General features: G+C 34.6%; 2 protein-coding genes across 2 annotated transcripts; both read right to left on the bottom strand.

Annotated features, from left to right (window-relative positions):
- Positions 1 to 657: 657 nt before the first annotated feature.
- LOC106442144 (B3 domain-containing protein REM-like 1) lies at positions 658 to 3,315 on the bottom strand. The gene is made up of 3 exons (XM_048750448.1): positions 1,809 to 3,315; positions 1,667 to 1,738; positions 658 to 1,090 (listed from the first exon to the last, which is right to left on the bottom strand). The coding sequence occupies exons 1-3, from the start codon at positions 1,899 to 1,901 to the stop codon at positions 830 to 832; spliced, it is 426 nt and encodes a 141-aa protein (XP_048606405.1). The 5' UTR covers positions 1,902 to 3,315; the 3' UTR covers positions 658 to 829.
- Positions 3,316 to 3,432: 117 nt separating this feature from the next.
- On the bottom strand, positions 3,433 to 5,273 carry LOC125583302 (glutamate receptor 2.1-like). Its single transcript, XM_048749955.1, has 2 exons — positions 5,030 to 5,273; positions 3,433 to 4,845 (listed from the first exon to the last, which is right to left on the bottom strand). The coding sequence occupies exons 1-2, from the start codon at positions 5,271 to 5,273 to the stop codon at positions 3,494 to 3,496; spliced, it is 1,596 nt and encodes a 531-aa protein (XP_048605912.1). The 3' UTR covers positions 3,433 to 3,493.
- Between the last annotated feature and the right edge of the window lie 7,661 nt (positions 5,274 to 12,934).

Raw genomic sequence — 12,934 nt, 5'->3', positions numbered from 1 at the left:
GATGCGGACACAAAATCCCATTCCACAGCTATCCCACAATGAAGAAGATGTATAGAGGAGTCAAGAGTTCTTCGACGAGCTCCATCCTTCCAACAACCCTTAGTTTTTTTTTCTTTTTTTTTTATTTTGTATTAAAAATTTGAAACTTAAATATTTATAAATATTTTCGTATTTATTTATATTATTTACATTTTTAAGAATTCTGAAATAAATTCTGAAATAAATTAAAAAATATATTTGATTATATTTTTGTTTTTGTAAAAAATAAAGAATCGAAGCAAATTCGTAGCTAATTTATATCTAATTAACGAGGAAACTGAAAATTATTACCGAGAAAACGACGACGAAACTGAGCGTCTTCTTTACGAGAAAATAGTTTACATGTACTTTACGAAGATAAAATTACGTGTACTTTACGAGGAATTATTTACGTGTTTTTTACGAGGAAATTATTTATTCTTTACGACAAAGAAGTTTACGTGTCTTTTACAAGGAAACAATTAACGTGGGGTTCTTATTTTTTTAAGATTACATAAAGGGTTCTTATTTTTAAAAAAATAAGAGTTTTCAGAGCCGGTTCTTAACTTTTTTAGTTAAAAGTTAAGAGACAGGTTCTTCTATTCCGCTAAGAGCCCCACTCTAAGAACCCCCCAATAATCATGCTCTTAGAGGCTTGGAACTTGACATAACTTTCATTCACCAGCCTCATTGTCTTATCCAATTAAGTTTACAAGTGGTACAAAAGAGGGAACCAAAGCAGATTCAGATAAAGCAGACATAAAAGAGTGTACAAAAGTGAACTAAGCTTACATGTTTTAGAACAACAGCTTCACACACAATTTAATTTGGTGCAGAACTTAAGCACATGACTTGAATCTTTCTCTCGCATGAGTTCCAAAACAAAGGAATCTCCTATCTTTACACCATGAGCTTCACAAAATCCTTTCCAGCCTCTTCCTAGTCTCATTCTTCCACGTTCGTTTTCATTCGTAAGAAGCACCATCCAGTTTACTCCGTCTTGACCCATCAGAGTTATCTTCTTCCCTGCTTTGTTGATGCCATTCACCCGCGTGAAACGTAGTGGAAGCCGCTGCACAAAAGATTTGGTTGTTGCAAAGTTATTAACCATAATACAAATCAAAAACCTATTGAGTAATAGACAACCTATAGTACTTGCAAGTTTATTGCTTTTAATAGAGTATTTTGTAGGGCAATTCTCTCGAATAGTTCTTTTTAAGTTTTTGTCACAAAAATAGCTCACAAGAAAGAAAATGACCAAAATAACTCATTTTTGTAGTAAAAATACATTTTTACTGTATTTTTACTCTTTAATAAAACTTATTTTGGTCATTTTCTTCTCCGGCATGCGTTGGCCTAAACAGCATTGACATTTTGTGACTTCGTTTATGTATGAATTTCGATCTGGCTGAAGGAACCTTTCCCACAATTCTCGCAGGTTTCTTTGATTTGGGTTCTCCTTCAAGAAACGAAACACAAAATTCCCCAGTGCTATAGCACAAACTATGGCGGCAGCAAGAAACAGAACCCATAAACTATCGATGCCAAGTTGGCGGAAGGATACAGATGAATGTGGGTCGGGGTTGGTGAATGGATCTGGGCAACTTTCATCTATTTTCTTGAACCATGCGTTCTTGAGCTGGGTTACCTTGTTGGACTCTTGCACTTGTAGAATGGCCCTTGAGACATCAGCGACTAGAGGGGATCCAATGGGAAAGACCTGCAAGATAAACCTATGGTCTTAGTGTTTAGGTGCAACAGAGAGTTCAATGCAAAAGTTATGGACTTACGAAGCCTAATCCATTAAACTTGAATGGCGTTTCAACCATTTTATACTTGTTACAGTATTGTCCGAGAAAGAGTTTCACGTACGGCACTTCCATGAAAGCTGCAGAAATACCACCTTTTTGGGGTCCTTTGCTCAGTAGGTCGTCACAGTTTTCGGCAGACCCATAGGTTACAAGATTAGCATCTGAGAAACCTGATTCCTGGAGTCTTCTGTTGGGGAAAGACACACGGCGCAGCGGAATGTCACGGTCGTGTTCCCCTGACCTTGTGCGAACCTGTGAGGAAAATACTTCGACGATGGCAAGATATCAAAGTTGCGATAACTAAATGAGACACACACTTTTTACGTGGAAAACCTCCTCGATGTGAGAAGGAAAAACCACGGGACCGTAGTCCACTCAAAAATCCACTATATAAATGGTATGAGTACAACCACGTCCTCCCTGTTCAACAGCCTGAACAGAACAGAGAGTCTAGCTACAAATAGCTATCTCCAACACAAACAACAACAACAAGAGAGCAACACAAAACTTCAAAACCGGCAGCAACCAAACGACCTCAGCTCACAAAGATTCCGGCTTCCAGAAACTAATCTAACCGTACAAATCCAAGATAAACAAGTCGACAATACCTCTGCCAAATTTCAGCTCAAGAAGAGAAGATCTCACCGTTGGATTTACCAAACACCCAAGACTGTCCCGCTGAAGAACTGTGACGACCAGCTTCACTAAAACCCAGACAACAGAAGATCCAACCGTTGAAATCCAAATCCCTTCGGTGAATCTCTAACCCACTGACTGAAGAAGCTTCCCACAAAATATCAGCCCGATCAAGTTCCGTTTGATCCTCCAAAACCAGTCTTGAAATAGCCTGACGAGTTTTCTCCTCCTTCTCTCTTCTTTTTCTCTTTTGTCTCTCTCTCTAAACTCTATTATTGTGAGTCTACAGTGCAAAGGGTCATGAGAATTATTATTATGTCTCATGCCCACTTGGTTCTCTCCATCTAGGAGGGACCCAACATCTTCCCAAAAGGAAGGAACTCAGTTGATATCCTACAGGTTCTCCTTTTGCCAGCAAGCTATTCATGCTGGTTATTGTTGAATCAAGTTGTTGTGATGTAAGAAGCGACGACAAACTAGCAGTGTAACTTTGAGTCAACACAAGTACTAAGAAGTACCAAATGATGACAACGAGCCTTGCCCAGAAGCTAAGCACTCTTTCTCCTGTAGATGGATTGTCATGTCATTCATGTAAGCAATACTGGAAATAGCTAGGTGCAGCACTAAAGTATTCGAAAAAAAGAAAATGTGAAGAAAGTGACATACTTGGTGCGAATGCTATAATGGAGAAAGAAAACCAGAATATAGTACTGATCTGATACTTGACAGACCCATCAAAGTCAGGGTTTACTCTGTGTTCAAGAACCCATACGACAAGGCCAATAATGAAAAAGGACAAAAGGCTGATTACCCAAAGTTCCAATGTCAGAGGCGTCAAAAAGATGATACTGCTTCTTTTAACACTCTCTTCAACAGGGACGACCACACCTATACCAGATGGTGTGTATGGTAATGAGAAGTCAACATACATTGACCTATTTGCCGACATTGTTGTATCTGCCACCATAGCATCATATTCAAGCTGCAAACATATAGAACAAGGACGTTGTTAATTAAGACAATCCAGTTTAGTGCATGTTAGGCATAAAAAGAAAGACATGGTCGGTATACTTCACCCCGAGATACACTTGGTAGATTGCGGTGTCGTAGTTGACATCTTCGAAAGGAATAAAGTCATAGGAAACATCATAGGACATTGCTTGAATTACTGCCTCAAAGTAGTCGATGCAAAATCCACTAAAGATTGTTGAATTGGTGATGGGATCTCTTGTAGCCTTCACAAATTGTTTGAAGCCGTTATTAGTTGGGACTCCAATCCGCAGCCTTTTTCCATTTGTCGGTATCTCCCATCCTTTGGGTACGGACATAGTGTCTCCAGGCCAAATAATTGGTCTGAGTCGATCTTGCCAAGTAGAGGAAGTGGTCGTGGTAGCTGGTTTTTGCTCCAAGTTTTTCAAGAGTCCATGTTCTTTCTTCCAGAATCCTATGGTCCTTCCTCCACGCCCATCCACATTAACAATCTCAAATACTGACGGGTGCAGTTGTCCATTAATAAACTGGAAATCGCCAGCAAGAGCTTTAAACCGAACTCTAGAGAGTGCCTGAACAAGTTTTGGACCATATTGAGATACACCTAGACCTTGAAGTTCAGACATATCCCTCATGGCATCTGTCTTGACAAAAGTCAAATTTGATGTCCCAGCTTCTTCGATGGCCAGTGCTAGTGCAGTAGTGGCATCATAAGCACATAATCCATACACGCTCAGGTCAGAGTTTGGGAATCTCTTCTTCCATCGAGATTTAAATGTCTCAAGCTCTTCGGATCTCGGAAAGTAAGTCTTTACACCCAAGACCCCTTCCATTGTTTCAATTTCCGTCTCATTCATGATACTCAGATCATCGGCAATGGAGTTGGTGAGGATCCAGACATATCCTTGTTTCATCATACCAATTTCCTTAGCTTTGGCAAAAAATCTTGAGCCAAGCAATTTAGCAATGTGAACAACAAATACTCTAGTGGGTAGATTCATCATCCTGAGAAGTTCCACGGAGATTTCATCATCCGTGGCATTGGGATAAATCACGGTCCTATAAGGTATACGAACGTTAATCTCTTGTAACGCATTGGTAAGACTAGGCAATATACCTTCCCCGAAGGTGTTGTCAACATACGCAGGTGCTACCTCTCTCCACATAAAAAGTTCGATGATTGCTTTAATGGCGTGCACTTGAGATGAATCATCATACGTAGCACCAAAAAAGTATTGACTACGGATGGAAGCTAGGAAGGGACTTGTTGCAGAGTATGAAACAGTTGGCACCTGAGACTTTTGTCCCATCTCAATCATGAATTGAGCCTGCATCCAAGTCCATGGCCCTAGAATCGCTTTCACTTCCTTGTTCGTTATCAGATCAAGAGCTGTGACAAGGTCAATGCCAATGAATGTTCTGTTATGTAAACATAAAATCCTTGGAAGAGAAATATCATAAATGTAGACAAAAAGTGTGCATACGAAACAATTATTAATGACACACACACACATATATATATATATAGCTCAGTACACACAATGTATATAGTACAGAGATGAGAATCTGCATACCCGCTGCTGCTGAGAGAACAACATCGTTTTTGGAGTCAACAATGGTGGTTATAAGCCTTGTCCTGGTTTCTGGGTGAGAAGAGTAGAAATCAGAGAGAGACATGCTGATACAAAGCAAAGTTATGTCGGAGTTTTCCCTTCCGACATCGGTCACGATTCCCACTTTGACATCGGTATTCTGTGCTTCTCTGACTTGCATCCGGAAGAAGAAGAGTAAGATGAGAACAAAGTTGTTTCCCCTCATCATTTTTTTTCTTCTTCGTCTTGTTAGAACTTGCCGAGAAAGAAAGGAGCTTGTAGTATGCTCTTTAGAGATGCTTTGAGAGTTTGAGAAGTAAACAAGTCAGCAACTACTTAGATTTTTCTTCCTCCATTAATATGACATTTTGTATCAAACAAAATAAAAGGTGTGGTGGCTCAAAGCTCCTTTTGTGGAACTTTTTTGAAATATCTTCCCAAGAGAACAAACAATGTTTTTGGCATTTCTGAGATGTATCTTTTAAACGATTTTGTGGATGGCTTCTCTCTACTCGGTACACAATGTGAATACATTTCAGTTGTTGTGATATCGTAGATCGTAAGGCATAGCGATTCTCGGACAATTATGCAAAAGATACCAGCGGTCTTTCTAATTCTAACGTTGATTAAAACTCTGAATTAGACAACGACGTGGAGACATAGAGGCAGAAGCAAAAAGATGAAACCCTGTCAACACGCAGGAAATTCACTGTTAAAAGTCCGGCAAATCCAAGAAACAGTCTACAAGTGGCCAATAGAACAGATACGAAAAATACTTCAGGGTTAAGCAATTCCAATAAAACCGAAGCCCGTAGGCAATTGTGTGTTTGACAATTGTATTTACAATGTTCAAATTAATTTTTATCTGATTTTTTTCCAATTTTTCTACCAATTTTTTTCCAGTAATTTTTATTTTTCGGAAATCTTATAACGAAAACAAACCAATATCTTCCATTATCCTTAAATTAACTCCTCACTTTCAATCATTCACATTATCCATCTGTCTACGTCGATTACTCTTTCTATAAAATCTCCAAAGAAAAAATATCAATCAATTTTTATCAGAATATAGAACACTTTTATTGTTCTCTATTCTTTTTTATGGATATACTGCACGTCTTCAACTATTATTTATCTATTGTTTTCTCAGTTTTTCAACAGATCAATATTATTAATTCAGGATCAGTCATATTATTTACCCATATTACTATATGGCATCTATATTATTAATACATAATCACTCTTATCTACTGTCTTTGTATTATCTTGGTACTATTTGTTCAATAAGAGTAATAATCAGGGTATAAAGGTAAATTCCTTTTTGGTCCTACAAACTCATATCCCTATTTTTCTCTCTCTCTCCAAATTGACTCGCGCTTATGATCTTTTTAGTTTATAACTAGATTCTGATCCGTTCTTTCTAGGAATGTCAAACAGGTTGATCCGTCCCGTCCCGTACCGCAGCGGGCTTGTCTTCGAGCGGGTCACGGCAGGCCAGGCCCGCGCGGGCTGCGGTCCTTAAAATGGCTGACCAAACCCGTACCGCAGCGGGCTTGTCTTCGAGCGGGTCACGGCAGGCCAGGCCCGCGCGGGCTGCGGTCCTTAAAATGGCGGACCAAACCCGTACCGCAAAACATGTAGGTCTTTGCGGATCGGCCCGCGGGACATAGAATTACAAACGGACATATGGCTCCTGAACGCTTCAAGATATGATTCAAAGCGCTTTATCAGTTTCATGACGAGTGAGTTTAGTCGATGATTGAACTGGATAAGGCAATACACTTGTTAGTTGAAGATTTTAGTTGGATCAAAACACTAGTTTATTTACTTTTGTTAGACTCCAAACATTTTAAAAATAAACAATACTTTAGTTGCTGAATCCAAATATTATAACTTATAAGATCATAACAAATGCTTTAGTTTTCTGAATCCAAAATTATATAAAACCAACACCAAATCAAAGATGCTAATCACAAAAATAAATAAAAAGAAAACACCAATCACACTTCTTATTCTTCATCTTTATCACCAACAAGCGACAAAAAGATAGAAATTTCTCTTCTTCACCATCAACTTCATCTTCTGCAAATAAGAATAATAGAAGTCAGTTAAAGATATATTGAAACCTAAAACTCCAAAATGTATGATAGTGTGAACAAATACATATAGGTAAAACTATGAAGAACCCATTGCGGGAACTAGATCTTCTTCTTCGGTGGAAAGTGAGTTTTCAAACTTCTTATGATGACTCGAAGAAGCTCCACAAGTGCAGATCGAAGGCGCTTGGGAGACCGGAAGCATCATCGACCCTGAAACCACCATCACCGGAGCTACATAACGTCGAATCGCTTTCTCTCTCTGTCTCAATGTTTTAGGCGAAAGCAAAAATGGGGACTTAGGGTTGCGGGCCTTTAAAATCCCGCAGGTTAAGCCCATCCCGTTTTCGACCCGTCCCGTTTTCGACCCGTCCCGCTTTGAACCCGTCCCGCGAGGCCCGCAATTTTGCGGGCTTACCAAATGGAGGCCCAATCCCGCCCCGCAGCAAGCCTTTACGGGCAAGGCCCGCGGTCCAGGTCCTTGATTGTCATCCCTAGTTCTTTCTAAGGGCAGATATACATGTATATTTGTGTTGACAAATTTAGTTTGACTATCATCATGTATATATATTTTTTTTTTTGGTAAAAAAAAAGTGTTTTCATCTTTTTGCCGGAAACCCAAGCATTGTAAATAGTTCTTCCCAGCGCGAATCGAACCCGGGTGGCGGAAGTTACAGCCGCAACCCCTTTACCACTGGGCCAACTCGACGTCGGTATCATCATGTATATTGTTCTGGAACTAATTATCGTGGGCATAATTTTTGTTTGTTAATCAATATTATTTAACTGTTGGAAATAAAAACCGACTGGAAAGAGAAAGTGGTAACTATTTATGGTAGAGAAAATTATAACGTGGCTAGAGTTTTTGATAATAGATGTAGTTATATAAAAGTCAGTTTTTTTTTCTAAAAGCAGGTCCAGTGGCGATAATAGGAGGGAAAAAGATAACAATGATATCAACTACTTCGCGGACGACGGTTTTGAAAAAGCAATGTCCTTACTTCTTATTAATAACTAGAATTTGATCCGCGCGTATATAAATTTCCTTTTTTAAATTTTTTATTTGTATTAAATGATGTATTTGTAACATTTGGTGATATTACATTCACTAAGTCATGATTCTTGTGTGTGTTAAACCATCTCTTGTGTGAGAAGAGTTGTTGAAGTGCTATTGAATATGTATGCTAGGTAAACTATATATAACGTGAATGTGAGAACCGTAACGTAGATACAAAAATTTAAAGAAAGTTTTAAAAGCAAAATGACGTGATATTTTATAAGGCAAAACAATTGTTTCCGGAAATAACGTTGTTAGCGAGAATATAGGCAATTGCCTTCTTGGTAATTATTCAGAAAATCTTCTATTTATTGTTGAGTATTCCGCAAGATCATCAGTATTGAAGATTTTATTTAAAGCAAAATTTAGATAATGTATTATTTACTTAAATATAGATAGTAAGTGAAAATCATGTCAATAATTATAGGTAATTAATATTCGACATTGATTATAGATTTGGATAAACTAATAAAGATATTCTATTTTGATTCTAAATTAATTAATTTGGTTAATTGAGAAAGCTTTGGAAAAATCTATTTGATTTGGTTTGTTGAGAAAGCTAAACATAGTCGATTTGTGCTGTTGGTTTGAATTTTATTTTTATACATAAATAAATAAATATATATATATATATATATATATATTTATTTATATTGGTAATATTTTTTTTAATGCTAATGACCTCCGCTGATTTTTATGCAGGTACATCTTCTTCATGGCTTATATGGAAAAAATTTATAGACTACACAGATAACATTAAGGAAAAATGTATATCCCTACGATATCATTGGACATATTGAGGCATAGCTCTATGTGAGGCGAATGAACATTAGACTTTTAATAATATAGATGTTTACTATATGTGTCAATCGAAAGAAAAATGTAGTCTGCACATATAACATAGGATTTGGGTCATAATATTTTTGATTTATTCCTACGATGTCAATGAATAATTTTGATATTCATTTAGTTGAGAAGTGAATCGGGGTGTTTTAGTTAAAATTTATTTTAGGACAACACATTAATTGAACTGGAAAAAACAAACATTAAAATAGGTAGGTTCAATAATTACTCAGTGGCATAGAAGTGTAAATAACTTGGAAAACTAAGGGATATTTTTTATTTGTACTTTTATTTTAATAATATAGATTTAATCCCATTAATCTTATATCTCTAATATATTGAAAGAGAAGCACTGGTTTTAATGCATTCACACTACCTTCGCCATGTGGCGCTCTCACATTAATTTAAAAAAATTTATGTTGACGTGTCACTTTAATAGAGCTTCTCAAAATTTTGTTTCCTTTTTTTGCTTACACGTTAGGACAAACACGAGACATGTGTACGTGAACTCATCTTCCCCTCTCCTGTCAAAATCTAAGTTTAGTTTAATGTAGACATCTGCGTAGTAGGGGTTATTGGTTGTTGTATTTTAATGGATTTGAAAATCCGAACTAAATCTAGTGTTATTGGTTCTATGATTTTCAAATCTGTATTAAAATCATGTGTTATTGGTTTAATGATTCATAAATTCTATATCAAATCAACTGTTATTCAATCGTACGGATTTACTAATATATTTGATTTAATAATGGATTTGAATGAATTTGTTTAGATTTTTTAGTTAAAAATATAAAGACTCAAATCCGAGGGAAAACCTCCGGATTTGCATATTTTACTTGGATTTATAAATACTATATGGATTTCTAAATCAATCAAAATATATAAACCAATAACACCTCCTTAGTTAAACACGAGAGAGAATAATATAGTGAAAACAGAGGTTTACAAAGTCTTGAGGTAAGGAGGTTTATATCTGTCAAAAAGTCTTGGGATGATGCGTAAGGAGGTTTATAGACCTCCATGAGGAGTTTTGGAATAACCTGTGTACGTAGATGGGTTTCTACATATTAAAGTCTTTGTGGGCAACACGTAAACTAAAACTTCTCTAACATCAAAAACTCCTCGGCAGTCATGATACGATATAAACCTAATAATTTTATTTTGCCTTTCAGAATTTTGCTAAAGAACTATTTATTATAAATTTTATAATTATGTATCTTAATAAAATCGAGCATTTTAGTTATAAGACTTCTTATATTTTAAGAACCAAATCGATGTCGACATTAAACCTATAAAACTTCCACCCTAAATCGATGTCTACATTAAACAGTTTTAATGTTTTTTTATCTTATAAATAATGAAATCAATAATCTGATCCCGTGCAAGGCACATGTTATCACCTGGTTTATTATTATATGTGGGTCATTTCTATTTTCACGTGGTGAAATGTATTTTGATATATATTTAAATAACATAATTGTATAGCATTTAACTGAAATAATGATTAAATATATTTTATGTTTTCGTACCACCAACAAAAATTGACACAAACTTTTTAAAATTTCCCCAGAGACTTAAGCTTGATATACACTCCAAAATGTCCATAGGACAAGGATGATGTCCAATTCAAAATGACATTTTATATATACTAGATTGAGAATATTTAATATATCGTTTATCATTTTATTCAAAATATATGATCATTTCAAAATTGGTTACCACCAAAATTTGATTAAGAAAATTATTTTTATATTATGTTCGAAAAATGCACTTACTCAAATAAAATATCTTATATATTACTCAAATAAAAAGTTGTAACCGGAAACAGTTTCAAATAAAAATACAATTCAAAATATTAAAGATCATATTAAGTCTATGTTTTATAAGTATTAAGGTTAAAACTTACAGATTTGTTTTTGTAAATCTTACACAATTCCATTTTTTTTGTAAAAATCAAATAAATTCTATAAAACCTATTCTACTAAAAGGTATTTTGGTTTACGATACATATAATTGTAGCAACTACTACACTGTGATTTAATTTGAGAACAGACATGGATTTTCAGATATCTATTCGGGTTTCTTGTAGATATTGATTTTTAGGTTTTAAAAATGTCTCATTCGTGTATTATAAAAAACCGGGTTGGGTTAGATTAGGGTTTTTATGGGTTTGAGTGGATGCGATTCTCATCTAAAAGAACTAGAAATTTCCGGAAAACCGTTATGTCCGGTTTCAGATATTTTCACCAAAATAACTAAACTATTCGATTCAGTTCGGTTATTTTATATCTAAATTACTAAAATTTATCCAAAATAGGCAAAAAAAAATCATTAAATATATTTCAAATCGGTTATTTTATCCGAAAGTAACCATTGATCCAATTTGTTTTGGGTATTGTGTTTTTAGTTTTAGGTATTAATATTATTATAAGTATAACTATAACTAATGTATATATATATTATAAGTATAAGCATAACTAATATATATATATATTATAAGTCTAACTTTTTTTGGGCAACATATTACAAGTATAAGTATAACTAATATATATATATATATATATATATTTATACTACACTGTGATTTAATTTGAGATTAGAGATGAATTTTCGGATATCTATTCGGATTTCTTGCAGATATTGATTTGTTAGGTTTTTAAAAATTTCTCATTCGTGTATTATAAAAAACCGGATTGGGTTGGATTAGAGTTTTCATGGGTTTGAGTGGATGCGATTCTCCTCTAAAAGAACTGGGAAATTTCAGGATAACCTATGTCCGGTTTCAGATATTTTTCACCAAAATAATTTTATATCCAAATTACTAAAATTATCCAAAATAACTAAAATAACTGAAAAATCATTAAATATATTTCTAATCGGTTATTTTATCCAAAAGTAACCATTGGTCCACTTTGTTTTGGGTATTGTGTTTTTAGTTTAGGTGTTAATATTATTAAAAGTATAACTGTAAAACTAATATATATAACTAATGTATGTATGTTTCTCATTTTTTTTGGTACGGGTCATGTTATTAGTATCGATTTTCGGATGTAGCAATTGAAGACTCATTCAAGTATTTAGGTTGGGTCTAATGGAGTTCTAGACCCTGACTTTCAAGTCTTTCCTTGGTTATTTTTCGGATTCGGATATTATTAAAGACATGATTATATGTTCCATACTCAAAATTATTTTAATTAGACAGTTAAACATATAATAATTTTCATAAATATAATGTTTCATTTGTACCTTTTAAATGTAGATACACAATTAAAAATACAAAATTATATCAAATAAATTTGTTTGTTCCGAACATATATTCGCGCTTTGAAAACGCGGTTTAGAATCCAATATTACTTTTTTTGGTACTGGTTTTTCAAAGAAAATTATACTCCTCGTTAATGGAATAATGGTAATTTTGTCAGTGGACCTATTTTTCTATCTAGATGAACTTTGCATTCGGCTACTCCTTTTACTTTCATAGCAAACGTATAAAATGGGTGGGGCCCATGTTCTTTCACTTACATTGAACAGTTGTCGGTTTATGATTTGAAAATCCATTAATTTTTGTTTTTGAAAGTAATACTAGAACCCTACATATATATGGTTAGTTCCTTATTCGACGAAACATATTGAGTTTCCGAAAACACCGATGGGTCAATATGACACATATGACATAAGGCTTTGCTTTTTCTCTAAACGTTTTATCATTTTAATTAAATTTACTGTTTAGCCAAAAAAAACATCTAAAAGTTTATGTGTGAGTTTTAGTACATGCATCTATTAAAATAAGTTAAACAAATTTTAAACACACTAAATAAACAAATTATTCTATTTGACAGTACATAGTTATATAGATAAAATTTTAATTTAAATATAGAAAATTAAACACAC

The sequence above is a fragment of the Brassica napus genome, chromosome C3 (assembly GCF_020379485.1).
Source record: "Brassica napus cultivar Da-Ae chromosome C3, Da-Ae, whole genome shotgun sequence".
Classification (NCBI taxonomy): Eukaryota; Viridiplantae; Streptophyta; class Magnoliopsida; order Brassicales; family Brassicaceae; genus Brassica; species Brassica napus.
Note: the sequence above shows the minus strand (reverse complement) of the source record. Positions and strands in the feature narration are given on the sequence as shown.